The 27934-nt window shown below is 43.4% G+C and overlaps 2 protein-coding genes across 2 annotated transcripts; one reads left to right on the forward strand and one right to left on the reverse strand.

Moving 5' to 3' along the window:
• Positions 1 to 1327: 1327 nt before the first annotated feature.
• LOC124010942 (small ubiquitin-related modifier 1) lies at positions 1328 to 5082 on the reverse strand. Its single transcript, XM_046323769.1, has 5 exons — positions 4946 to 5082; positions 4247 to 4321; positions 3143 to 3220; positions 2943 to 3014; positions 1328 to 2655 (listed from the first exon to the last, which is right to left on the reverse strand). Exons 1-5 carry the CDS (start codon positions 4955 to 4957, stop codon positions 2587 to 2589), a joined length of 306 nt encoding a protein of 101 aa, XP_046179725.1. The 5' UTR covers positions 4958 to 5082; the 3' UTR covers positions 1328 to 2586.
• A 3246-nt stretch (positions 5083 to 8328) lies between these two features.
• LOC124010861 (mitogen-activated protein kinase kinase kinase 2-like) lies at positions 8329 to 26273 on the forward strand. Its single transcript, XM_046323595.1, has 15 exons — positions 8329 to 8705; positions 12241 to 12320; positions 12545 to 12663; positions 12786 to 12926; positions 15774 to 15887; positions 16261 to 16357; positions 16586 to 16716; positions 17343 to 17422; positions 17545 to 17705; positions 17856 to 18068; positions 18252 to 18400; positions 18475 to 18606; positions 20344 to 20473; positions 20734 to 20911; positions 21859 to 26273. Exons 2-15 carry the CDS (start codon positions 12269 to 12271, stop codon positions 22076 to 22078), a joined length of 1917 nt encoding a protein of 638 aa, XP_046179551.1. The 5' UTR covers positions 8329 to 8705; positions 12241 to 12268; the 3' UTR covers positions 22079 to 26273.
• The last annotated feature ends 1661 nt before the right edge of the window (positions 26274 to 27934 follow it).

The raw sequence follows: 27934 nt of genomic DNA on the forward strand, positions 1-27934 counted from the left end.
TCTTTTAGGCAACATTTTGCGTCATCTGTTCTGTATCTATTACATGTCGTGTTCAACTGGAGTGTCAGTAGACCTACAATAGTGACCCGAACGCGCGTTGTACCGTGTTACTGTTGCATTTGTTCAACGGAAAACAAAGACTACTTAATCCAACAAGCGGACATGATGTTGTTGAACGATATGAAGAATGTTTGGGGAGAAACATACTATTGCGGTCTTATTTGCTTTAAAACCTGTTGCAAAGACCTGAAATGATATTGCATTCTCCAATCAAGGACAGATGCCTGCAGTCAATGTAATCTGATTGAAAGAGTATGGACTTTTTGCACGTTAACCCGACAAAACCTCAAGCTAATTTTAGGTCATTATCTCTTGCTGTGGTTCACATTTTTATAAGGTGATGTAACTGGTCACGGTTGGGTGGGTCAGGATCCACAAATTTGGGCAACTTTCAGTGTTCTGCAAGCACAATGCCATAAGCATAAGCTGTAACTGAGTTGATATATTGCAGAGACACGTTCTCTTCATATCGTGAGTTCACACACCATCCCCTCCCCCCCCCCAAGTCTCCTGGCTGGCCCACATCTGGTAATGTTTTGCCACTGAGGTATTCCAGGTTTAGAAACCAGATCTCCTCCAGGCAGTCTTAACCCAGGGCCTGGATCCTGGGACTGATACACACAGTTTACTGACCTGACCCTTAGTCTCTCTCTGCCCCACCCCACCCCCCACTCTCTCTGCTGATTCTCTTACCCTGTCACTGGTCAATGACTCTACTCCCCCACCTCCTCCTTTCCCCCCCTTCAGACTCCACTCCATTCTCCCTTCGCTGGGCCTCCATGAAATCGGACGCTTTACAAATAAATATTAGCTCCGTCTGCAGCGATGTACGCATGAGGAACCTCCCTCTCTACAGTTCCACACTTGCCTTTTCCAGTTAAGATAGTGATTAAACATACATTGAGAAGCATCACTGCTACATATTGGAGTAAATGACATTTCCAACCAACATTACTTTTTAATCACAACCAACCCCACACTGGACATTTCTTTTTAAGATTATCATTTCACTTTTTCCATTGTCCAAGGCCTTGAATGGAGGATAGGCAGCACGGTAAATTGCCTCTGCATGTGACTATGTACATGGCCAAAGTTGTTTTCATAAATATATCACAATGTGTGACGTCAAATAAATACTCACTCGCTCCTTGTCATAAACATGGCGAGAGCGCCCTCTGGTGGACAGGAATCTAACCTGCAGTCCTAAATCAGAACATTATTGTTTGGTCTGCAATGGTTTACACGTGTCAAAATTGGAAACTATCAGTCCTGTTTTTGTTAAACATTTTATTCAAAAAAAGAAACGTTATCTGCTTCAAACCATCCGGATCAATGCCTCCTAATTTGTTGAATTGACTTTACTGTGTGTGGCTACTGTTGTGGTTCAACACAGCAAGACATTTTGATAAAAGGACAGACAAGAAAAAATATTTAAGTCCAATTAGAGGCCAGAGATTAAACAGAGTGAAACTTTAACCCCTTGAAATTATCTGAACTTGAACATAATTCAAATAAAAAGAACACCTAGGAAAGGCATCAACTAGATTCAGCCACACCTAGGAGAGGCATCAACTAGATTCAGCCACACCTAGGAGAGGCATCAACTAGATTCAGCCACACCTAGGAGAGGCATCAACTAGATTCAGCCACACCTAGGAGAGGCATCAACTAGATTCAGCCACACCTAGGAGAGGCATCAACTAGATTCAGCCGCACCTAGGAAAGGCATCAACTAGATTCAGCCGCGGGCTGATTTTTTTTCTTGGAACAGATGGTCAAGGGGCCAGAACATAATTACAAATTATTTGTAGACTGCAAATTGACCCCAAGAAGCCCAGATATATTTGACTAAAACAATAATTTCAAGCCTTGCTTACATTTGTTTATGATCACATATGTCTTTGAAACAGATATCCAAAATTAAAATCACTTGTAGTAGGCTTGCTGGTGTTTTTACAGTCTTATGTCCAATAATTAAAAATGTTTTTGGCTCGTGGGAAAATAAAATGACCCACGGGCAAAATTCATCCCACCAGTTGGGGGAACCCGACATGAATAATTATTACACACATGCTGGATGCAAAATATACATCATGATCATAAAAACAGTTTATATTTTAAATATCATTAGACCATATTCATCAATGGTAGGAAACTGGGATTGTTAAACAGATTCAAAACAATGCTTTAGCATTCATAGGTGGTATATTCCAACTTTAGGTGCGAAAGAGGCGTGTGCAGCAGAGTCTAGAGAAAACCAGTCATTGTATGTGTGTCATCTCTCAATAGGGGGATATTCAGCTATGACACTGTCTGCACTACAATGTTACCTGCATTGTAAAGGAGGGAGAAGAAATGATTGTGCGAGGTGTTTAAAAGGAGAAAGAACAGATTGTCTATCCATTCTAACACAGTCGTTCTTTGTGCCCTCGCACATGGAAGCCCCAATAGAGTGTGTGATCCAGATGGTGCAAAGCTCAAAAGCAAAATACATACAAAATTCTAAATGAGAAAAATATAGCAAGTCTAATCATTCCAAAGTCCACCAGTCTGTTCCTGATACACTTCAATGACATCCTCATCTTCCATTCCAAGCTGGGGAGGGAGAGAAAGAAAGTCAGACATAGATGCAGGGGAAAGTTGATCTGCAAGCATGTTCAAGGTTTACAAAAAAACAAATTTAAAATGTCACTTAAAAAAAAGTAATAAATTACAAACTTATTATTTTAAGAGACACAGTGGTGGTTGTTTAACCTGGGTGCCAGTCTGTTCATGTCTGGAATTGCCATTCCATAAGGGTTTGGCCAGAGAAACAGCCTGGCACCCAGACTAGTGACTGTATGGATGATACAAGGGAAGAGGGATGGGATGGGTTGGGGTACCTCTTTGGGGGTTTGGTTGTCTGAGATTCTCTGTCCTTCAAAAAGAAACCTTAGGGTGTTCATTGGTACACCCTGCAGGAAGGAATCACACATGGTTGCATCAGATACTGGGAACATGAAGATATTCATTCTGAAGTTCTGACCTACATTGTCAAAATGAGATGGGACAATCGTTTGGCTTCATAACTCTACCACTCTACCTGTCTTTGACTGTATGATTCCTTTAGCTTCTTTAGATGTGTTGTCATCTTCACTTTGAAGTGAATTTCGCTGTTGTCCTGAAAGTAAAGATAGAATTAGGCCTTTTGTTTTGCCTAACTAGTGAACACAACTCAGTCGTGTGCCAAGCTTCTAGGGGAACTTTCCCAGCCACTATCAGGGGTGAGCAATTCCAGTCCTGAGGGCCTGATTGGTGTCACAGTTTTGCCCCAGCCAACACACCTGACTCCAATCATCTAATCATGATCTTCAGTTTAGAATGCAATTTTATTAATCAGCTGTGTTGGCTTTGGATGGAGAAAAGGTGTGACACCAATCAGGCCCTCAGGACTGGAGTTGCACTAGATCCTAGTACACTAGTCCCAGACTAAATAGCAAGATCATTTTAAATGGGAATTCTACATTGCTTTTAAGTCCAGGATGTGGCCTTTTCTCAATTGATTTTAATCAACTCATGCATCCTCTCTCCTCCGTCCTCCTTTTGAAAAAGGTCATCAAAGGTAATCCAGGAGAGGCGGCGAGGAGATGGAAAGTGGACAGATATGCACTTGTATGAAATGAGACTAATTGTGTCATCATGCAAATGACATTTACAGGGCGGAATCACAAAATAAATGTATAAAGTGATTTAAAAAATGAATTTAGCTAGTTGTGAAAGACATTTTAGAGAAAAGGATAAGTAGCATATGTTTTTTTAAATGTTTGCATGCTTTTCTCCTTTGAGAAAACAATAGCTTATTCAAAGGGGGTGTGGCAGATTTCAAAACTCGTCCTCGCAGGACTTCGGTAGGATACACTTTTGCCACAGAATGAACAATGAGCAAATTATACAAATCTTAGCTTGCCCTTAGTTGCCAAAAGGAGGCTATCGAGGAAGGGAGGACCCTCTTCTATTTGCCAACTAAAGAATTTACACTCTCCTCAACCACTTATCAGTTTCCGAGGAGAAAGGGCGGAGGAGAGCAAGAGTACAGAATTTTGCCCAAATGACAAAAGGCCTATGGCTCCCCCAGTGTCCTTTCATATTAAAACACATTTAGCAAAGGAAGAGGCAAGGAAGGGAACCATTCTCCATATTCTCTTACCTGACCAATCACCTTAAGTTTAATGTACTCTCCATCTTTCTTCTCACTTCCATCTCCACTTGAGGGTTTTGTCTCCTGGAATATACAGAAATGAACAATGTTAGACTCCTGTAAGAAAAGTGTCCCATTGACATGTACATACAACATTACATCAGCATAGTCAGCCAGCCTACTGCACTGTCAACATGTCATGAATCCCTCCATGGTCAGCAAACAGAATAAGTTGTACAATTGTTTCTCTCTCTTTATTTAACTAGGCAAGTCAGTTAAGAACAAATTCTTATTTGCAATGACGGCCTACCAGGGTACAGTGGGTTAACTGCCTTGTTCAAGGGCAGAACGGCAGATTTTTACCTTGTCCGCTCAGGGATTCGATCCAGCAACCTTTTCTGTTACTGGCCCAACACTTGACTACCTGCCGGTAAGGTTACGTAGTATACCAAATGGAGAGCCATGTGACATATAACTAGTTACATTTTTGAAAAAGTAAAACCTAATGTCATACCGTTCGTGCATAGCCAGAGTGGCACTGTTTTCGATCTAGCTACCTACAGTAGCTAGCTAGATAGCTTGTGTTAGCAAACACTACTCATCTCGGCCCACATAGCGGCTAACGTAGCTAGCAAGCATTGCTCAAGTATTATTGTCTCTTCAACCAATTCACAGACAAGCAAGACGTTAGTTAAACCGTGCCCCTACCGTGTCTGACATGGTATTGCTCTTGTGATGTTTATTTTATTCCACAAAACGTTAAGTTAAAAATGTAAACACTGCCTCGGGATTCTTGCTGTTTTGAGAAGCAGGTACCATTAATAAAATGACCCGGAAAGTGAATAGTCTTCTTTGTCTGTGGTTTTTATATGGCGGTTGGGAACCAACTTTAAGGTGCTTTACCGCCCCGAGCTGGACTGGAGTGTGGACCAAAGACAGGGAAGTGCTCAATTCTACCAATTATTCTCGTCTCCTTCATTTTAAGGAAACTATGTACATAATTTAACACTACACCTCTGAAGATTTTCTCAGCAGTTCACTTAAGCTTGGCTCTTCAACACCATTACTCCTTAAATATAATTACTCCCCTTTCCCTCCCATGTTACTGGCACTGAAGTAGAATGTGTTCCACTGTCGCCATGTTTTCCCGACTGTGTTTACATCTCCCAGTCGTATGTTTTCCTACCAATTTCAATGTACTGTTGAGCCTTGTGTGTCCCAGTCTCAGCTTTGTGATTACACTTTCCTCCCCTCTTCTCAACCTGAGGACATCCCTGCCCCCCAGCTTTTCCTGGATCTTACACGGGTTGCTTCCCTTTCCCTCCCTGTTCCACATTGCCATTTGTTTTTAGCCACTGTTCTTATTAACACTTAGCTTCTGCTTAAATGATTGACATGTCCGTATCAACATTAGGATGTTAGAGAGCCTGCTTGGCGTGAACATCCACCTCCTCATTCCCCGCTACAACTACATGAGCTGGTACCCAGAGGAACCTCACAAATAACCACCTCCGTCTCACCCTAAACAGGCACTACAAAATCTCAGACAAGACATCTTGTCTGCTTTGTGACAGAAATGCATTTAAGCTCGTCAGTGCTGTACGAGTCAGAGCAGTTGACTACCCTGTCTGGCCTCACCTCCTCCTCCCACTCTGCAGCCAAGAGTATGGCCAGCAACTCCAATGTGTAAACGGATAAATGATCCGTTGCTCTTTTTGTCACTGCCACCTGAAACTCAGGAACACTAAAAGCTGCACCTGTCCTCCTTGTTTTAGGGTCCTTAGATCCATCAGTGAATAGAGTATATTCAAGGCAGCATAATACCCCCCACAGGGGGGCTGAGCTCCTTCCCAAACAGCCCAGCCTCTCTCACTATGCCCTTACCTAACCACCCAAAACTTGTATTCAGATCAGGTTTATGCTCCCGGGACTCTAGGAGCACCTTCTTTTCCAGAAGGTTGTGTGACCTTATGTCCTTGAGGATTTACCCAACATGTCATGGTTAGTGATTGTCTTCTCATCTTTAAAGACATCACTCAAATCAAATCCAATTTTATTGGTCACATGCACATATTTAGCGGACGTTATTGCGGGTGGTTGTGTTCCTAGCTCCAACAGTGCAGTAATATCTAACAATTCACAACAATACACATGAATCTAAAGTCAAAGAATGGAGTTAAGAAATATAGAAATACTAGGACGAGCAATGTCTGACTGCTCCACAACATATTCTTAGAGTTTGAGCCTGGATTACGTCTAAGCTTTTTTTAAAGATGTCAGAGCTGCTGGTGCATATGCTACAGTACCATAGTCCAGTGATGACCTTGGTATTGCTATATATAACGTTTTTAACGCTCTTCTATCCCCCCCCCCCCACTCCATTCCTGACAAGCAACGCATCACATTCAATATTTGATTTCCTTTGCTAACTACTGTGTTCATATGTTCTGCCCATGTCATTCGAGTGTCAAATCAGACCCTCAGGAACCTGAACACTTCCACCGTCTCCACCTCCCTCCCGTAGAGCTTCAGGTATATTTCCTCCTGAATATTCCTTCCAGTAGAAAACCCAGTCTGTGTTTTCTCAACTGAGAACTTGAAGCGCCACCTGAGAGACCACTGCTCAACCTCTCTGATTGCTTCTTGAACTCTCTCGGCTGTATGGGGAATTTTCCTTCCCAGTATCTGATCTCACCTGATGAATACATCATCAATCATAACGGAGAACAACAAAAGACTAATCACACTTCCCTGGGGGGGTACCGTTATCTACCTCATAACTTTCTGACATGCAACTCACCACACTCGCTTGTATTGATCGTCCAAAAAGAAAGTCATTTATCCAGTTAAAAACCCTTCCTCCAACCCCCATGCTATCCAGTTTGATAAGCAGGCCCCCCTTCCCCATCATATCATAGGCCTTCTCTAAATCAAAGAAAATGGCTACCCCCACCTCCTTATTTGCCTGTGCCTTCCATATGATTGACTAGACCCAGTACAGGATGCATCATTCCCCTGCCTTTCCTGAACCCACTTTGACCTGGTGACATTAGTCCCCTGCTCTCAAGGAAGTACGTCAGCCTTTCTGTTATCCTCCTTTCCATAAGTTTACAGACAGGAGATGTCAACGCTACCGGTCTATAACTTGATGGATTAATAGGGTCTTTCCCTGGTTTCCGTATTCCGTCCTGCCACACATTATTGTAAAGGCCCAGTACTTTTCCCATGATGGAACACATCTCATCCTTCTCTCCTCTGACCCTCTCTTTCCAACGCTGTCCCTATTCCGTTCCATTATTTGTGCTGTGCACCTTCACAAAAGTCGGAGCTATCATCTCTGCTTTCTCCATGTCTCTCATTGCAACAGTCTACCCATCTTTTCAGCACAGGGAGATCCTGATCTCGTCTGACCCCACTCACCCCCCATACCTCTTCCCACAGAAGTAGTCCTGCCTATGTTTCCACAGAAAGTGAATAGTTTGTTCTTCTAAATAAGAGTCCTTTTAATTTTGTGCTTTGGCCTTTGCATCACTAACTATTCACCAGCAGGAGACCTGGTGGCACTGAAGAAGCAACCTGGAATTTGAAATGTTGGAGTAAAAACAATTACACACATTTCATGCACAAAATCATACACATTACACATTATTTAAGTACTGTAGCTAAATTGTATTGCCCAAGTGTGAATGCCAGGGTTAAATTGCAAAAACGTTGGGAGATTGAGATTGGAGGTGCATAGCAATGCACATAGTGAGATTGGAGGTGCATAGCAATGCACATAGTGAGATTGGAGGTGCATAGCAATGCACATAGTGAGATAGGAGGTGCATAGCAATGCATTCTGACCTATTATGAATCAAAACTGAATAATGTGAGATTTCTATAATATTGTATGGACATTTTAACTATGAAGTGCAGCACTAGGAGTGCAAGTTATTAACAAAGATATATATATATATAACTCTGTTTTTCTTTTTCAAGGTTACCCCTTCTGTCTGTGTTATTAATCTGACAGCCAAATCGAACGACCACATATTTTGATGACGAAACCAGAAGCACACACACATTTCTCTGACATCAACAAACTTGTGTTGTGGTTGGACTCTTCCAACTAGGCTTGCTGTTATTATCGGGGGAAGATTGCATCTGAGCTGTGTTGGTAGAACCGTTTTCATGTAGCTAGCTTTATAAATCAAACAGACGTGTGGATTAAGTTTTCGTCAACGGATAGATATTCAAATGCTTGTTTTAATTAGCTCACATCGCCATTGTCAGGTTTTCACGTCGAAGAGCATCTTGCACAACACAAGCGTTAGTGATATCTTGGCCTGAAGCTCGGGGCCTTGGACTCAAGTAAAGTTCGAAGCGGACTCTAAACTTCTGCTTTCTCAAAGACCGCTATCCGCGGGGCCGGGGCTCTTGTCGCTGGCCCTGTGGATGAGGAAGTGAAGATACAGAATCCACCCAGGTAAATCAGAAACATTTTTAGTTAACCGTTACAATTTACAGAAAGAAAGTACCCGACCTATTGATTTGCACGATGTGTGTGTGGCTCACGTCACGTAGCTAACTAGCTACGTATCGGTAGCAAGCAAGTTAATCGTGGAAAACATTTAGTAGCTAATGTTAACCAGCTAACTCGACAACTTCCCTGTCAGGCGATGTAATATAACGTTAGCTGTCGTTTGCAAATTGTTAATTGTTATCAAATAATATCAGTTTGCTAGCACAGATGCATGTCTACGTCGATAACCAACTAAACGTTAGCTAGCTGTCAACTTCTGTCATGAACCGACTGGTTAGCTGTGCAAGCTAGTTATTTAGGGTGTCTTGTGTTGATTTGGATCGCAGTGTTTAGCTAGCTAATGATCATAGGCATAGATCCGAATGTTACAGCTCAATTAGCTAGATAATCTTGAATGACTAAATAGCTTGAACGACAGCCTCATGGGTTCGTTCTATTTGATTTCAATCACTTTTTGACCGCACCCCATTTGGTTTGAATGACACCTTTCTATATTTGCCAATGGTAGAGGTGGTCAGAGTGCTAAAACATTTTAGTAGGTAGAGGGGTGCACAAATGTGACCAATTTTACATACAGGCAATTACACTGTAAGTAACAGTGACGCTGAGACACAGATTTGTCAGACTCAGAAAGAACTAACGTTAGCTACTTTTAACAATTTCCACTGAACGTTTTACATAAACACATTCACTTAAAAAAACAGTGTAGATGCAAAGTCTAGTAACAGAATGATGGCACAAACCGTCATTCTGTTACCAAAGTTTACATCTGCACTCTTCTTCAAGTAAATGTGTTTTTGTGAAAATTAAAAGTAGTCATTGTGCATAAAGTCAACGGTTTGTTTAGCTTTGTAATTGTTTTTTGTTTGACATTTTAACGTGAAACAGTTTGTCACACTTATTGTGGAATTACACATACACCTACATTGCCAAATAAATCAGACTTTGATATCAATTATTGGTATACAGTATGAAACAAAGTACTGCAAAATCGTGGACATTTTCCTGACAGCCAGAATGTCGAATAAAATTATATTTGAACTTACTCTATCGGTTGCCTGTGTGGTTGGTCTTTCAGCTGCTCACATTTTTTTTGTTAAAATATCCACAGGAAACTATTGTTTACCTAACTTACTGAAGTTGAATTTTCTATAACCTGCCACATGCAAGACCATGAAAAGACCTGTTAGTATGAATGAGTGCATGTACTTCCATCTTGTGCACGTGCCTTCGGTCATAATCGAACACATTTTGATTGCCACACACACAGACCCATGTTTTGAAGTCTGTTTAATAATACTTTCCTGTTGATATTTTGACCAGCTGAAGGACCAACACCACTGGACAATCGGCAGAGAATGTAATGTTAATTTCTCTACCATAAGCCCCCTCCAACATCGATTTAGAGAATTTGGCAGTATCTCCAACATGGTGGGGATATGGTATGGGCAGGCATAAGCTACGGACAACGAACACAAATTGCATTTGATTGGCAATTTGAATACACAAAAATACCGCTACGAGATCACGAGGCCCATTTTTAAATTTTAAATGTAAAGGTATCACTAACAGATGCATATCTGTATTCCCAGTCATGTGAAATTTATAGATTATGGCCTGATGAATTTCTACTGCACAAAAATATAAACCCAACACGCAACAATTTCTAAGTTGTTGATTTTACTTAGTTACAGTTCATATAAGGAAATCAGTTAATTGAAATGAATTCATTAGGCCCTAATCTATGGACTTTGCATGACTGGGCAGGTGGCTTGGAGGGCATAAGTCCACCCACTTGTTAGACAGGCCCACCCACTGTGGAGCCAGGCCCAGCCAATTAGAATGAGACAGATACTCCCCAGTTTTATCAGCTAGTCCGATGGCCGGTCTCAGACGATCCCGCAGTTGAAGAAGCTTGATGTGGTGGTCCTGGGCTGACGTGATTACACGTGGTGTGCAGTTGTGAGGCTGGTTGGATGTACTGCCAAATTCTCTAAAATGATGGAGGCGGCTTTTGGTAGAGAAATGAACATGAAATTCTCTGGTCATAGCTCTGGTTGACATTCCTGCAGTCAGCATGCCAATTGCATGGTCCTTCAACTTGAGAAATCTGTGGCATTGTGTTGTGACAAAACTGGTCACACCTGTCAGATGGATGGATTATCTTTGCAAAGGTTATCTTCGCAAAGGAGAAATGCTCACTAACAAGGATGTAAACAAATTTGTGCACAACATTTGAGATAAATGTTTTTTGTGTGTATGGAACATTTCTGTGATCTTTTATTTCAGCTTATGAAACATATAACCAACACTTTACATGTTGCGTTTATATTTTTGTTCGGTATATTTCAATTGACTGATTTTCTCATATGAGCTGTAACTCAGTAAAAGCTTAGACATTGTTGCATGTTGCTATTTTTTTGTTTGATGCATATTTAGACATTTCTTAATTTTTTAAATGAAAAAAGTACAAATATTTTTAACCTTGAACATCAATGATAAAAAAAGAGTAAAATCTGATTTGATAAAAACATTTTCACATATGTTGTAGCTTAGACTCTATTTTACATTTGAGGTGTTTGTGTTGTGCCTGCCATCGGTTGATACACAGAATACTTTTGAATACAGGGTGGGTGTCCTGTCAATCATAAATATATATAATTCATACCCCTTCAGACCACTGCAATTTAACTGGTGCATCATTGGCATTTAAATTGAAATTACAGTTTTACTTCCATTTACTGCCACAAAGATTGCAGCTGGTCCACCCACCGTCGAATATCAACTTGAATGGCAATGTCGGTTCTATTATCTATATTTCTGTGATTTCAATAGGTTTCCTATGGAGGACTGACAGTATAATTTAAAACAAATTATATTTCCATTAAAGTCAACATTCTTTGATGTGTGGACCTCCAATCATCTTTCTGCTACCATTTTGAAAGTTGAAAATAAAATGTTATTCCCATTTTAGTACATTTATCACACCCACCCTGTATTCAAGAGCATGCTGTGTCTCAACTGATGGTGGGCACAACACAAACATCACAGATGATGTAAAATACACGTTTTTAGATAATTGACGTTAAAGCACGTACATTTTTATTAAACTAGTTTGACAACCCTGTTTGTAAGCTTTAAAATGTATATCAAACTGAACCGTTTATCTTTTCCGGTGATGAAGACATGGATGTCTCATGGTAGGGTGGGGGTGTGCAAAATGTGTCATCTTTAAGCACCTTGATCTCCTAAATGTTTTGGCATTCAGGTCCAAAAAGTAACTTTCTGACCACTTCGACCTTATGGGCAGATTATGTATAGAAAGTTTCATTCAAATGAAAAAGAGTGCGGTAACAAAGTGAATGAAATCAAATGGCACGACCCAATGTGAACAATATTTAGCTAGAAATGCAGAATGATTCTAGTGTGAATCAGTTTGCTTAGTGAGTGACTCATTTGGTTTGTGTGCAATACTCAGATTTTACAGGAGAAAGGAACCCCTTTTGATGGGAGAATCCTCTATCCTGGACTCCTGGGTGAATCAACGTGTCAAAATGAGTATGTGTACATCCTCCCACACACTTTCTCCCAACACATAGACACAGTTGTAATACATCGGAACTGTCATGACACTAGGCCATATTTGATCATTTAAGGTGCCCTGGGAATGCTTTGCAATACTCTCGGTTCCATGGCTAAGAACGGTACATCAAACAACAGAGAATGTTCTATGGCTTCTATTCTGTGTTTTCTGTTCTGAGCTTTCTACCTGCCCCAAACAGATGAACAGGAGGCGCTGAACTCTATAATGCAGGACCTGGCCGAACTGCACCGCTCTAGCCGCCCTGCCATGACCCTATCTGACCTGGGAAAACCCAAGGCCTCTTCACCCAAAAATCAGGTCTGTCCACTTGCCTCCACTTGGCACTCATCAGAGAATAGTCTCAATACAATGAATGATGTTTCTCTTTCTCATCCCCTTTCCTCTCATGAATGCTGGTGTGTGTTGTGTGTGCTTTACAGAACGATGTGCGAGTGAAGTTTGAGTTCAAAGGGGAGAAGAGGATCTTGCAGTTCTTTCGCCCAGTCAGGCTGGATGACCTGGGGAACAAAGCCAAAGTGGCCTTCGGTCAGGCCATGGACCTGCATTACACCAACAATGAGGTACTTATCACGATAACATCATCACCAAGTCACAGTGGGGCTGGGCGGAATACCGTATTTTACGATGTACTGGTGTTGATGCACCGACTAGTTTGGGTTTTAACCTTACCTTCTATAACGGTATTTGAATGTTTGGTTTGTGATACGCCGTGTGTTATGTCCGTTATAGTTCGCTACTTGAGTCATCTTTCTCCATGCCGCTTTCCACACAGACCTGCCCCTGCCCCTGAAGGAGCGCATTTGTTGTTCCTCGACCACAAGACACTTGCATGTGTATTTCTTTTGTTCATAATAATACTACAATAATATGCAAAAGAATAATACAATGAACCGTGAGACACTTGTGTTCAGTCTGCATGGTCAATGCTGCACACGCTACAATGATGTTGATGACAGCTATGATGTTTTCACTTTGCTTCTTAGTATAAATCCTCTAGTGTTCTATAATCACAACATTAGTTTGTGTTTCTTACATCTGCAAACAGCTAGTTTGTCTTTTGTTAGCAAGTTGGGCCTACATCGTGTTTGCCGCTAATGGCTAGTTAGCTGGCCAGTACATGTATTGTGTTTGCCGCTAATGGCTAGTTAGCTGGCCAGTACATTTATTGTGTTTGCCGCTAATGGCTAGTTAGCTGGCCAGTACATTTATTGTGTTTGCCGCTAATGGCTAGTTAGCTGGCCAGTACATTTATTGTGTTTGCCGCTAATGGCTAGTTAGCTGGCCAGTACATGTATTGTGTTTGCCGCTAATGGCTAGTTAGCTGGCCAGTCCATGTATTGTGTTTGCCGCTAATGGCTAGTTAGCTGGCCAGTACATGTATTGTGTTTGCCGCTAATGGCTAGTTAGCTGGCCAGTACATGTATTGTGTTTGCCGCTAATGGCTAGTTAGCTGGCCAGTACATGTATTGTGTTTGCCGCTAATGGCTAGTTAGCTGGCCAGTACATTTATTGTGTTTGCCGCTAATGGCTAGTTAGCTGGCCAGTACATTTATTGTGTTTGCCGCTAATGGCTAGTTAGCTGGCCAGTACATTTATTGTGTTTGCCGCTAATGGCTAGTTAGCTGGCCAGTACATGTATTGTGTTTGCCGCTAATGGCTAGTTAGCTGGCCAGTCCATGTATTGTGTTTTCCGCTAATGGCTAGTTAGCTGGCCAGTACATGTATTGTGTTTGCCGCTAATGGCTAGTTAGCTGGCCAGTACATGTATTGTGTTTGCCGCTAATGGCTAGTTAGCTGGCCAGTACATGTATTGTGTTTGCCGCTAATGGCTAGTTAGCTGGCCAGTACATGTATTGTGTTTGCCGCTAATGGCTAGTTAGCTGGCCAGTACATGTATTGTGTTTGCCGCTAATGGCTAGTTAGCTGGCCAGTCCATGTATTGTGTTTGCCGCTAATGGCTAGTTAGCTGGCCAGTACATGTATTGTGTTTGCCGCTAATGGCTAGTTAGCTGGCCAGTACATGTATTGTGTTTGCCGCTAATGGCTAGTTAGCTGGCCAGTACATTTATTGTGTTTGCCGCTAATGGCTAGTTAGCTGGCCAGTACATTTATTGTGTTTGCCGCTAATGGCTAGTTAGCTGGCCAGTACATGTATTGTGTTTGCCGCTAATGGCTAGTTAGCTGGCCAGTCCATGTATTGTGTTTGCCGCTAATGGCTAGTTAGCTGGCCAGTACATGTATTGTGTTTGCCGCTAATGGCTAGTTAGCTGGCCAGTACATGTATTGTGTTTGCCGCTAATGGCTAGTTAGCTGGCCAGTACATGTATTGTGTTTGCCGCTAATGGCTAGTTAGCTGGCCAGTACATTTATTGTGTTTGCCGCTAATGGCTAGTTAGCTGGCCAGTACATTTATTGTGTTTGCCGCTAATGGCTAGTTAGCTGGCCAGTACATTTATTGTGTTTGCCGCTAATGGCTAGTTAGCTGGCCAGTACATGTATTGTGTTTGCCGCTAATGGCTAGTTAGCTGGCCAGTCCATGTATTGTGTTTTCCGCTAATGGCTAGTTAGCTGGCCAGTACATGTATTGTGTTTGCCGCTAATGGCTAGTTAGCTGGCCAGTACATGTATTGTGTTTGCCGCTAATGGCTAGTTAGCTGGCCAGTACATGTATTGTGTTTGCCGCTAATGGCTAGTTAGCTGGCCAGTCCATGTATTGTGTTTGCCGCTAATGGCTAGTTAGCTGGCCAGTACATGTATTGTGTTTGCCGCTAATGGCTAGTTAGCTGGCCAGTACATGTATTGTGTTTGCCGCTAATGGCTAGTTAGCTGGCCAGTACATGTATTGTGTTTGCCGCTAATGGCTAGTTAGCTGGCCAGTACATGTATTGTGTTTGCCGCTAATGGCTAGTTAGCTGGCCAGTACATGTATTGTGTTTGCCGCTAATGGCTAGATATCAAATGAGTGCAGGAAATGCAGAAATGGATTCAAATGCAGGAAATTATTTTGGGTTGAATTGAACAGTATAAAAAAGTCAGATTGGAGAAAAACAAATTGAAATCATTTAGAATGTATGTGTTGCCACTCTAGGGTCATAAAGCAAATGTAGAACTTTTATTGTTCATAACAAAAAATACCTTTATACCGTCCAATATTATTTTAAATACTGTGATATGATATTTGGGCCATATAGCCCAGCCCCTAGTCACAATGTTGATCTCTGGCAGTCAAATAAGCACCAAAAGCCAATCATCAACATGTGTGAGCGAGAGAATGAATTGTTCTGTGAGAAACTACCAACACCTTTCTTTTCTATTTCACTCCCTTCTCTTGCTGTCGTTTCTTCCTCTTCTTCCAAGCTGATCTGTCTGTTTCCCTCTCTGTGGTTCTCTCCCCTCCTCCCTCCCAGCTGGTGATTCCTCTGACCACTCAGGATGACCTGGACAAGGCCGTGGAGCTGCTGGATCGCAGCGTCCACATGAAGAGCCTGAAGATCCTCCTGGTGCTCCAGGCCTCCTCTAAGGTTAGGACCACAGAGTTGGGAGTGCTGATCTAGGATCAGTTGAGCCTTTTGGATAATAATGAATAAGATTACGCGGACAGATCCTAGATCATTACTTCTACTCTGAGAGGCTTGGTGGATATGGGCCCAGACCAGATCACAGCACAGCGACTGTAGGGAATTGCACACAATCCATAGCATACTACTGTACTGGCAGATTGACCCATCATCAGCTCACTATGTTCAGCACACTTTCTTGAGTATTTACTTGAATGAATCATCTTAAGACCTTTGTTTAAGCTGACATAAAGGCATTGTTTTATTCTGTAAAAGAAACGGTTGTATAGTAAAACTGTTTTGATATGGATGGATGGTGTTTAATTTCTCCTCTCAGACCTCCACGTCCAGCATGGACCTGCTGCCCCCACACGAAGACCTGGACAACACCCGCTTCAGGGCCACAGACAATAAAAGCATGCTGGCTTTGATAGGTGGGTCATCAACTCTGTGGTGTTTTCAATGACAACTATATCTGTGTGTGTAATTCATTTAATTAAATCTCTGAAATTGTCCTTCTAGTAAATACTTTCCATTTCTTTCTTTCTTTCTCCAAATCCATTTGCTTCATGGCATTAGACGCATCCAAAACACCTTGTATTTTACCACCAGTCTAGTAGTAAGTCTTCAGCTAGAAATGTGTGTAATTGTCTTTCATCCAGGGTCCCACTCCGGGGACCGCAGCTCTCCCCCTCCAGGCTACATTCCCGATGCCCTCCAGCAGGTGGCCAGAAACGGCTCCTTCACCAGCATTAACAGCGAGGGAGAGTTCATTCCAGAAAGCATGGACCAGGTAACCTCACCTATAGAGCTGGATAGAGGACTCTCTAACCATCTAACCCGCTTTAGCATTGACATTGACATTTAGGGCTTCCACCATTTTTAAAGTAGTCAACGGTTTGTGGATTCCGATGGGTTGGGAGCGATAAGCCAATAATAAGAGCATTGTCTTCTTCAAATTGGGTTGCCTATGGTTTGTAAATGGCTTTTAAACTACGTCACCGCCATCTAGTGGCTATAATAAATGAATGACACACAATTTTGTCCAGGACTCCATCACTGCAGGTGGTGGTAAAATCACAAATATTAGCTTCATTCTTTTTTTTTTAATATATACACAAAAGATGAAAATGGACTACTTTAAAATGGAGATGGCCTCAATGGCGATGCCCATGCTGTCACAGTCGCCATAATGGCACAGCTACAAAGATGAGTCCTCTATCTAGCGCTATGACCTCACCTCAGAGACTGGGGATAGAGACAGGGGCCCAGATCAGGAACAGTCATACCAAGGCCTAGTCCCAACACTCTTGCCTACTCGTAACTGTCCTTCATTACCACTGTTATGATCATTTGAATTAACATGTTCAGAGTATGAGAAATGACAGCAGAGTCACAAACTCAATCTCTCCTTTCTAGATGCTGGACCCTCTGTCAATGAGCAGTCCAGAGAACTCCGCATCGGGGAGTTGTCCATCACTGGACAGCCCACTGGACAGGTGAGTCGTGGACATCCAGCTAAGAACCACATAGCCAGCATGCATTGTGGTAACCTTCAACATTTCACCTTCTGAATCGAACCGTTTTTTAAAACATGTGTTCGCCCTGTATTTCCTTGCAGTGATAACTATCCTAAGTCACGTATGCCCCGGGCACAGAGCTACCCAGACAACCACCAAGTTTACCCAGAGTATGATATTCCAGTGTTTGAGAAGTCGGGAAAAGGGGGCACTTACCCACGGCGATACCACATTTCCTTTGGCCTTCAGGACTACAGTGATGGTAAAGGAACAAACAAAAACACACCCTCTCTAAAACAAAAGTCAGTCAATTCAACCTTAAATCCTTGTGTCCCGATTCTTTATTTTTTAGAGTATTACAGGAAACTATTGTTGTTTACCTTCATTCTCCCTCTTCCATCCTCCCCTGCAGGGCGAAAGACGTTCCCCCGAGCGAGGCGGACCCAGGTCCACGGTTTCCATTCCCCGGTCAGTTTCAGCCCCACAGAGCAGTCTCCCAGCACCAGCAGTGGCAGCAGCATATTCACCCCAGACCTGGAGGAGCCCGGGGGTCGCAGACGCAGGGGCAGCGACATCGAGCCCAACCCCACCCTCTCCGTTATGGACATCAGCCCACCCAGCCGCTGTGAGTAGAGCTGGATGGAGGGAGACAATAGGGAGGGAAAGGAGAATACTGATGTGGGGGTGGAAGGATGGCAGAAAGTTCAGCTGGAAGGATAGCTGGTCGGACCGTGTAGCTGCTAAGCACTTTTGCAACCAAAAAAACGCACACAAATGACCTGATTTGATTTCCCCCATGTCTGTCCAGCTCCACGTGCCCCTACTAACTGGCGGCTAGGTAAGCTGCTGGGTCAGGGTGCGTTTGGCCGGGTCTTCCTGTGCTACGATGCAGACACTGGCAGAGAGCTGGCTGTTAAACAGGTCCAGTTTGACCCAGAGAGTCCCGAGACCAGCAAGGTGAGTGGAACAGAGATTGTGTGTGGTCGAGAGTTGTGTACACTGTGCACTCAACATATCTTGTCTATCTGCAGGAGGTAAGTGCCCTGGAGTGTGAGATCCAGTTACTGAAGAACCTGTGCCATGAACGGATCGTCCAGTACTACGGCTGTCTACGAGACTCCAACGAGAGAACTCTGTCCATCTTTATGGAGTACATGCCCGGGGTAAGTGTATAGTATGTGTGTGTGTGTGTGTGTGTAGTGTACAGTGGGGCAAAAAAGTATTTAGTCAGCCACCAATTGTGCAAGTTCTCCCACTTAAAAAGATGAGAGGCTTGTCATTTTCATCATAGGTACACTTCAACTATGACAGACAAAATGAGAAATAAAATCCAGAAAATCACATTGTAGGATTTTTAATGTATTTATTTGCAAATTATGGTGGAAAATAAGTATTTGGTCACCTACCAACAAGCAAGATTTCTAGCTCTCACAGACCTGTAACTTCTTCTTTAAGAGTCTCCTCTGTCCTCCACTCGTTACCTGTATTAATGGCACCTGTTTGAACTTGTTATCAGTTTAAACAGTCACACTCCAAACTCCACTATAGCCAAGACCAAAGAGCTGTCAAAGGACACCAGAAACAAAATTGTAGACCTGCACCAGGCTGGGAAGACTGAATCTGCAATAGGTAAGCAGCTTGGTTTGAAGAAATCAACTGTGGAAGCAATTATTAGGAAATGGAAGACATGACATACAAGACCACTGATAATCTCCCTCGATCTGGGGCTCCATGCAAGATCTCACCCCATGGGGTCAAAATGATCACAAGAACGGTGAACAAAAATCCCAGAACCACACGGGGGGACCTAGTGAATGACCTGCAGAGAGCTGGGACCAAAGTAACAAAGCCTACCATCAGTAACACACTACTCCGCCAGGGACTCAAATCCTGTAGTGCCAGACGTGTCCCCCTGCTTAAGCCAGTACATGTCCAGGCCCGTCTGAAGTTTGCTAGAGAGCATTTGGATGATCCAGAAGAAGATTGGGAGAATGTCATATGGTCAGATGAAACCAAAATATAACTTTTTGGTAAAAACTCAACTCGTCATGTTTGGAGGACAAAGAATGCTGAGTTGCATCCAAAGAACACCATACCTACTGTTAAGCATGGGGGTGGAAACATCATGCTTTGGGGCTGTGTATCGTGAGATTTTGAGTGAAAACCTCCTCCCATCAGCAAGGGCATTGACGATGAAACGTGGCTGGGTCTTTTAGCATGACAATGATCCCAAACACACCGCCCAGGCAACGAAGGAGTGGCTTCGTAAGAAGCATTTCAAGGTCCTGGAGTGGCCTAGCCAGTCTCCAGATCTCAACCCCATAGAAAATCTTTAGAGGGAGTCCGTGTTGCCTAGCAACAGCCCCAAAACATCACTGCTCTAGAGGAGATCTGCATGGAGGAATGGGCCAAAATACCAGCAGCAGTGTGTGAAAACCTTGTGAAGACATACAGAAAACGTTTGACCTCTGTCATTGCCAACAAAGGGTATATAACAAAGTATTGAGAAACTTTTGTTATTGACCAAATACTTATTTTCCACCATAATTTGCAAATCAATTCATTAAAAATCCTACAATGTGATTTTCTGGATTTTTTTTCTCTCATTTTGTCTGTCATCGTTGAAGTGTACCTATGATGAAAATGACAGGCCTCTCATCTTTTTAAGTGGGAGAACTTGCACAATTGGTGGCTGACTAAATACTTTTTTTGCCCCACTGTATATGTTTGAATAACTGAACTCAGACCAACCTGTCACTGTCCACCAGTGTGGCGACGTAGGCTGCGTTCCAGGTTGTATTTGTTTCACTGCTGATCGGCGCGACGCTGCTGCAGTAAAGATGACCTGGAATGGACCCGCGGGTTGCTTGCACTCTCATATGATCACCCTCTGTCCCCAGGGCTCCATCAAAGACCAGCTGAAGTCGTACGGGGCCTTGACGGAAAACGTGACGCGTCGATACACCCGTCAGATCCTGGAGGGAGTGTCCTACCTACACAGCAACATGATCGTCCACAGAGACATCAAAGGTACAGAATGAGAGAGGGATAAATGGATGGAATATTGGAATACAATGTTGCTGGATTCTGATAGGAAGAACCATTATGACTCATAGAGTTCTCATGTTCATGTCGTGCTTATGACAGAATGTTGATGGATATTGAGGGGAACGTTGCTGTAACTCAAGCAGTGACTTCTGGGTAATGTAGTTTCTTATGAGAGAATGTACCTAAACCACCTCCTTACCTCTTCCTGTCCCTCCCTCTTTTTCCTCCATCTTTCTCTCCAGGGGCCAACATTCTGCGGGACTCTGTGGGAAACGTGAAGCTGGGGGACTTTGGGGCGAGCAGGCGGCTACAGACCATCTGTCTGTCAGGAACTGGGATCAAGTCAGTGACTGGTACTCCCTACTGGATGAGCCCAGAGGTGATCAGTGGAGAGGGCTATGGCAGGAAGGCTGATATCTGGTAAGACTGATTATTACTGAGGCAGAGTTATCAGCAAAATAGTTTCCACCTCGTCTCCTTCTCTTTCAAACCACTGGCTGAGACTTAAAGCCCACATGCAGTCTTTGTAAAAAATAAAAATAAATGTATCATCACTGTATGCCTAATAAATCACTGTTTATTTAATTAAAATAACTCTTCTTTAAAAAAAAAATCATTTATTTCCCTGAGCCTCCTTTCGCCCTTGCTCTGTCTGATCTTGTGGGTGTTAGGGAACACACATTTGAAGATATTTATATAGACAGCCCTGATTGGCTAATAGGATGGTCTAGAGCCCACCCCCTTACCCAGATGAACTATCATTGGTCTATTATAATCAGATCCCATTGTCATAAGTAATGTGGGCCAAAAGGTCCATCCCACCTGAACAGGCTGAAATTCCAGCCATTTCTTTTTAAACTGCTCTTACACCAAAAGCTCATCACAATTGGTACAGTTTCAGACTGTTATTTTGACCTCATATTGTGGAAATATCATAACCAAACTGCACCGTTAAGAGGTTTCGGCCATATGATTTCCAATGAAGTCTCTTTAAATTAGTGCTCAGAAAGGAGAGGGGATCTGGTAGACGAGTGTAACAGCCACTGAGAAAAAGTGTCTCCCTTTTTTTGCAATGTAAATCTTGGTGAGATGAGAACCAATAACGATCTTTGATGTGTTGAGGGGATTGTGGGAGGCTTGGTAGGAGAGGCTATAGGAGGACGAGCTCATTTTAATGTCTGGAATGGAATTAATGGAACGGAGTTTCCATATGTTGGATGTGTTTGGTACCATTCCATTGATTCCATTCCAGCCGTTACAATGAGACCGTCCTCCTATAGCTTCTCCCACCAGCCAGCCGCCACTGGTGGGATGTCATGTCAACTGTTGATGATGATGTTGGCTAATGTCAGTGGTGTCCTCTCCAGGAGTGTGGGTTGCACGGTGGTGGAGATGCTGACCCAGCGGCCCCCCTGGGCCGAGTTCGAGGCCATGGCGGCCATCTTTAAGATCGCCACCCAGCCCACCAACCCCTCGCTGCCCGTCCACGTCTCTGACCACGGCCGCGACTTCCTCAAGCGCATCTTCGTGGAGACCAAGCTGAGGCCCTCGGCCGACGACCTTCTGAGGCACATCTTTGTTCACTAGCCCCTTCTCCCTGACCCCTGAACTGCCAGAGATGGCCTTAGATGATTCGCTGTCCCTGCCTCTAACTCCCCCTGACTCCGCCCTCCCAGCTCCAGACAGAAAGCCCCCATTGGACCAGAGAGGACTTGGTGGGAGGTATCCATCTGGTGATTGGATGAGGTGGATAGAGGTGGGGACTACAACTCCTGCGTCTCTGTTTTTAGGAGACTGGCAAGGAGGAATTAATGAAAGAACTCATTTAGAGAAAGAAAGTTGCACCTTAATTTCAGAAATAGGGTAAGTTTCCCAACCAAGATGACAAAATAACCTTTTTTGAAAATGTTTTTATGATTAATATCTCTTGCTTTTGATTGTGGAGTGGGACTCAGTCACTCTGTGCTTCAGCTCACTGAGTCCATGTCGGTGATTCTGATCTGGACCTTAGTGGAGATTTGAGGTGATGATCATGATAATCTGGGCCACGTTTAGTAGGCAAATGTTGTGGAACATTGCAGATAGAAATGGCATTATTAGAGCCGAAACGATTCCTTACTCTACACGTCTTAGAGGCAGGTTTGTTCTATATGCTATATCGATCTGAACGTCGCACAACGTCGTGTCCTGCTGAACGCACCCTTGGTGGTTAGTGTGGTCCTGACTCGACCCAGAATGTACAGCAGAAAACCCATAGCACGCTGGTATCGAATCCACAACCAGAACACCGGGTGAGGAGAACACTCCTACCCCCCCACACACACACACTTCTTGTCACACTGCTGCCTATGTTGCTCCCCCCTCACTTGCACATTCACAGTCCGTGTAGAACATCCACAACTCAACGGTTCTTCTTACTTATACTGTAGACATTATATGATGGAAAAAATAATCATTTTGTTGCTTGGATCCCTCGCTTTACTTCAGTCTGTCCTGCGACCTATTGTGAGTGTCTTGTCTGTCTTGTCTGCTGTGTCAGTCAGGTCGCCTGTCTGTCAGGGTCTGTTGTCAAATCCCCTCCCAGTCTTTGTTCTTTGCCGTGTGCCTTTTTAGCCGTGTAGGAACATGTCTTTGGTTGAAACGTTTTTCGCTACGCATCAGACAGGTACCAGCCTATTTACGGTTCGGATCATATCCAAGTGTTTTTATCAGTGTGGTTCAGCCAGTGGTGCGCCGAATTGGTCTGCTCGCTCTGATCTGCCTTTTTTCTCTCTGTATCAGACTGGTGTTAGATCAGTTTTGGCACTGTTCTCTGCCTTCTCCTCACCAGGGGTCATAGGTCTCTTACTGACCCCAGATCAGATACAATCGAGACACACCAAAGCAGAAACCTAGAGTGCTCATCATAATGGGTTTGGTGCTTCAGTTCTTAACAGAAATACATCGGAGCTCTGTGATTGGCCGTGTTGTACTGATGCCAGTTGATTGCTCAAAGTTCAGGCAGGCCTTAGATGATTGGTAAAATGTACATTATGGCATTTTAAAACAGGAAGAGTGGAGAACCGCTAGCCAATTAGGATGCTTGTTACTCAGTTGTAGGCATACTGTATGTTATTATCAGGTACTACTTTGCGCTGAAGCACTCTCTACGTTAGCCAGTTTACACCTCGACTAAGATACTACTGCACTGAACAGTACTCAGCAAAAAGCTCTGCAATTATACCAATATCAATACTCGACAGTGCTGGTGAATACTCAGATATACTCCACAGTGTTGGACACCATCTGGTACTATTGTGCCCTCTTGCCCTGCTATGCCTTGGGAAAGAAAGTACTGGTATGTTGTAGTAGTATGTGCTGTGTCATGTCTCCTCTCAAACACTCCTTTGGCGCACACACACACACCAGAGCAGTTTTCAGTATGTTTCAGGTGGGGATGGGCTCGATGACTCGATTCTAGATTTGCATTGGAAATTTGCAAATGCAACTATTTAGCAGGTTCAAATGACATTTCAAACTTTAATATGTGTTTTAATGTTTGGAGTGTGTCAAGTGCACTGAAAATATAGCATAAAAAAACATGAATTGAAGCAATCAATGGCATACTGAACTTGTTTTGCCTTCAGCCCTGTTTTGTGTTTGAATGCCAGTACACACAATTATTTGCATGAGAGTACTCAGACATTTATTTTCAATGTCCATCCCTAGTTTCAATGCTGTACTCAGCCACACCTCAACATTACCAACAAGTAGACTTATTGAAAATCACAGCAGTGCCAACTGTTTTGTGCTGCCAGGTACAGAGAATGTCAGATATATTTGACCCATATTTTCTAGATGCAGTAGGATAGGTGTTTTTTTAATTTCATGATGGAAGTGGCTGTCTATTTGACTCCAGGGGGTGTTGTCATTGCCTGTAAGCTAACCCATAGGTACTCAAGGTATGGAAACACAAGCTCTTTTGTGTGAGGAGTTCGGGAAACCTACTGATCAACTAGCCTGAAAAATGATGGAGCATTTCTCCCATCATTGCCTAGGCACTTTCTCCCCTTAACCATAGCACCACAAGTGACTAAATCCGGTCTCTCTCGCGTGCTGAAGAAGTGCTGGTTAAGAAAAAGAAAGGTTATTGACTCTTGTTTTCTTTTAGTCTGAGAAGCAAAATGGCGACCCGTGAGTGTTATCATCAGCTAAGCTGGTCCCCAAGAAGCTTGACCCCTTCCTCAGCCTCCTGCATTGTGTTGCCTGTAAAAAATGAAACTGAACATTTCCATTAGCACTGGGACTCGCTGAGATCAACTCTCACCAGAAATGAGGACCGCATATGCACTATTTAAAACTGGTACATAATGCGTTCTCTACCGCTCGCTTCTTCAAGGTTACTCATTGGGACGATGGACTTCTACTCTGTTGAGCATAGAGTCTGTCTTGTGTTTCTGTTGTTAGCGATGACCTTTTTTGCACATTTTTTGAGACAATACTGATTTTTTACACTGATTGTAATACTTTTGCTTATGTGCGTGCGTGCGTGCGTGCGTGCGTGCGCACATGTTGTATGTGATTGACTCCGTGTGGTTGTGTTGCACAAGGATCTTACAGTCAGCAATGTAATGTTTCGTTCTCACCACCAGGTGGCCTCACACTCCCCTGTTGAAATGAGAAGTCAAGTCTATTCTAACTCTGAACACAGACTGGGTGGCTGTCCTCCACTTGGTTTAATTACACCTCCCCACTCAGAGGGACTGTTAGTTAGTGATGGTAGACGAGGCCTGAATCCCAAACCAATCAATCCCGAGCCCCTGCTCTCTACTTGTGTAGATCTGAGAGGATTGGACAGGTGGGTTTGGGATTCGGGCAAGACTATTAAAGTAATAGCCGGTGAACTGAAATACGGTATGATAAGTCACCACATGGTATTTCCCTGCTTCTTGAAAACCAACAAGATACAGAGGAACTACACCAATATGGTACAATATGTGCTTTTTATAAGCCACTGCTGCCACTCCAAGGTGCTGTAAGCACTTCTCTCGCGTGTGTGTGTGCGTGTGTGTGTGTGTGTGTGTGTGTGTGTGTGTGTGACTGTGTGTGTGTGACTGTGTGTGTGTGACTGTGTGTGTGTGACTGTGTGTGTGTGACTGTGTGCGCGACTGTGTCTGTACTGCAATTTGTGCTCAAAGGACACTGGTGGCGGCCAAAATGCCTTGCGCATTCAGACTGTAAAAAAAAAGATAGAATTGAAGAAGAATAAAAAATGTACAAATGTATACATTTGAAAAATGTACCCCTTTTTAAAAAGAATTATTACACTTATATCCCTCACATTTGTTTTCTGTGTATTGTAAAAGAAGCCATGTTTATAATTCTATTTGGTTTGTGACCAATAAGCCTGTTTATATCAGAACTGTATATCAGTGGTATGCATAATTTTTTAATATATATTTTTATTTTTTATTTTTAAATGGGAGATTTTATGCATGGTTGGATCCTGAGGAGAGGTACAATGGTGGCAGGAGCCACATTGGCTTTAGCCTGAGTGACAATCAGTTTGTGCCATCATGCTAATTCCATGACACTCATGGAATTGCTTGTCAAATGACAGCAATGGAGTAAACAAGAACAGATCTGGGACCAGGCTAAGGCCCATTGGCTCCTCTAAATGAATGCTGAAGAGAGGAGACCTCTTGATGGAAAAGGGTCGGGAGACTGTCAGTCTGTTGGCACTTTGATGTGTTAATAATTATGATGACAATGAAAATAATAAAATATATTTATTTCACCTGTTTTTCTAAGATTTACTTATTTATTTACCCCCCCCCCCACTACAAAAAAAATATTGAACCTGATTTGTGAGCACAGTAGATTATTTTGTAAAGGCAGTGATCTTTTGGACAGGCCTACTACAGGTCTGATTGCATCGTGCAAGCCTTTTAGGATGGGCATGTTGTTGACAGGCAAGTATAAGCAGTTTTTCCAGTAATGGACAACAGTGAAACTTAATAGTTTATCAAACTGTATTGTTGTCTTCTTGGCTCCATGTGAAGTGTATGAGCTATTAGCAGTGTTTCCCAGACTCTGTCCTGGGTGCATGTTTGTTTTCCTTTCCTAGCACTACACAGCTAATTCAAATGAACTCATTTAAGATTTGATTATTTGAACCTGCTGTATAGTGCTAGGGCAAGAAACTAAATGTAGGACTGAGTTTGTGAAACACAATTAGTGACAGGTCTATGTGAGTGTCACACCCACACTGCCCTGACCCACCTAGATAAGACAAATACCTAGGGTGAGAATGCTGTTCATTGACTACAGCTCAGTGTTCGGCACCATTGTCCCTGTAAGCTCGTCACCAAGCTTAGGACCCTGAGACTGAACACTTCCCTCTGCAACTGGATCGTGGACTTCCTGACGGGCCGAAACCAGGTGGTGAGGGTAGGCATCATCACCTCCACCACGCTGACCCACAACACCGGGGGGGCCCACAGAGGTTTGTGCTTAGTCCCCTCCTGCACTCCTTGTTCACCCACGACCGTGGCCATGCACGACTCTAACACCAAGTTTGCTGTTGACACAACGTGGGTAAGCCTGATCACTGGCGACGACGAGGCGGCCTACAAGGAGGAGGTCAGAGACCTGGCAGTGTGGCGCCAGAACAACAACTGTCACTAAGACCAAGGACCTGATCGTGGACTACGGGACACTGAGGGGGATGAGCACGCTCCCATCCACATCTCAGGGACTGCAGTGGAGCGGGTCAGGAGCTTCAAGTTCATCCGTGTCCAAAACACTTAAGAACTTAAAATGGTCCGCACACAGTTGTGAAGAAGGCACATCCGTGCCTCTTGCCCCTCAAGTTGAGAAGGTTTGTCATGTACACTCTAATCCTCAAAGTTCTACAGCTGTAACACTGAGGGCATCTTGACTGGCTGCATCACTGCTTGGTATGCCAATAGCACCGCCCTCGATTGCATGGCGCTACAGAGGGTGGTGCGGACAGCCGAGTACATCACTGGGGCTGAGCTCCCTGCCATCCAGGACCTCTATCAGGCGGTGTGAAAGGAAGGCCCGGAAAATCATTAAAGACTCCAACCACCCAAGCCATAGAATATTTGTTCTCTCCGCTGCCACACGGCAAGCGGTACCAGTACATAAGGTCTGACACCAACAGGCTCCTGAACAGCTTCTATTCCCATGCCATAAGATTGCTAACAAAATGGCTACGTGGACTGAGTTGACCTTTTTGTATTTTATTCTGATTTTTCGCACTCTCTCTATGCACACGACTGCACACAAACACTCACGCCATCATTTGCTCACAAACACACATGCACATACATTTATACGGACTCTACACACATCCCCACTCACATCATCATATACCCTGCTGCTACTCTGTTTATCATATATCCTGACGCCTTGTCACCTTACCCCTATATATATCTAGCT

The sequence above is a fragment of the Oncorhynchus gorbuscha genome, linkage group LG23, assembly GCF_021184085.1.
Source record: "Oncorhynchus gorbuscha isolate QuinsamMale2020 ecotype Even-year linkage group LG23, OgorEven_v1.0, whole genome shotgun sequence".
NCBI classification, from domain to species: domain Eukaryota; kingdom Metazoa; phylum Chordata; class Actinopteri; order Salmoniformes; family Salmonidae; genus Oncorhynchus; species Oncorhynchus gorbuscha.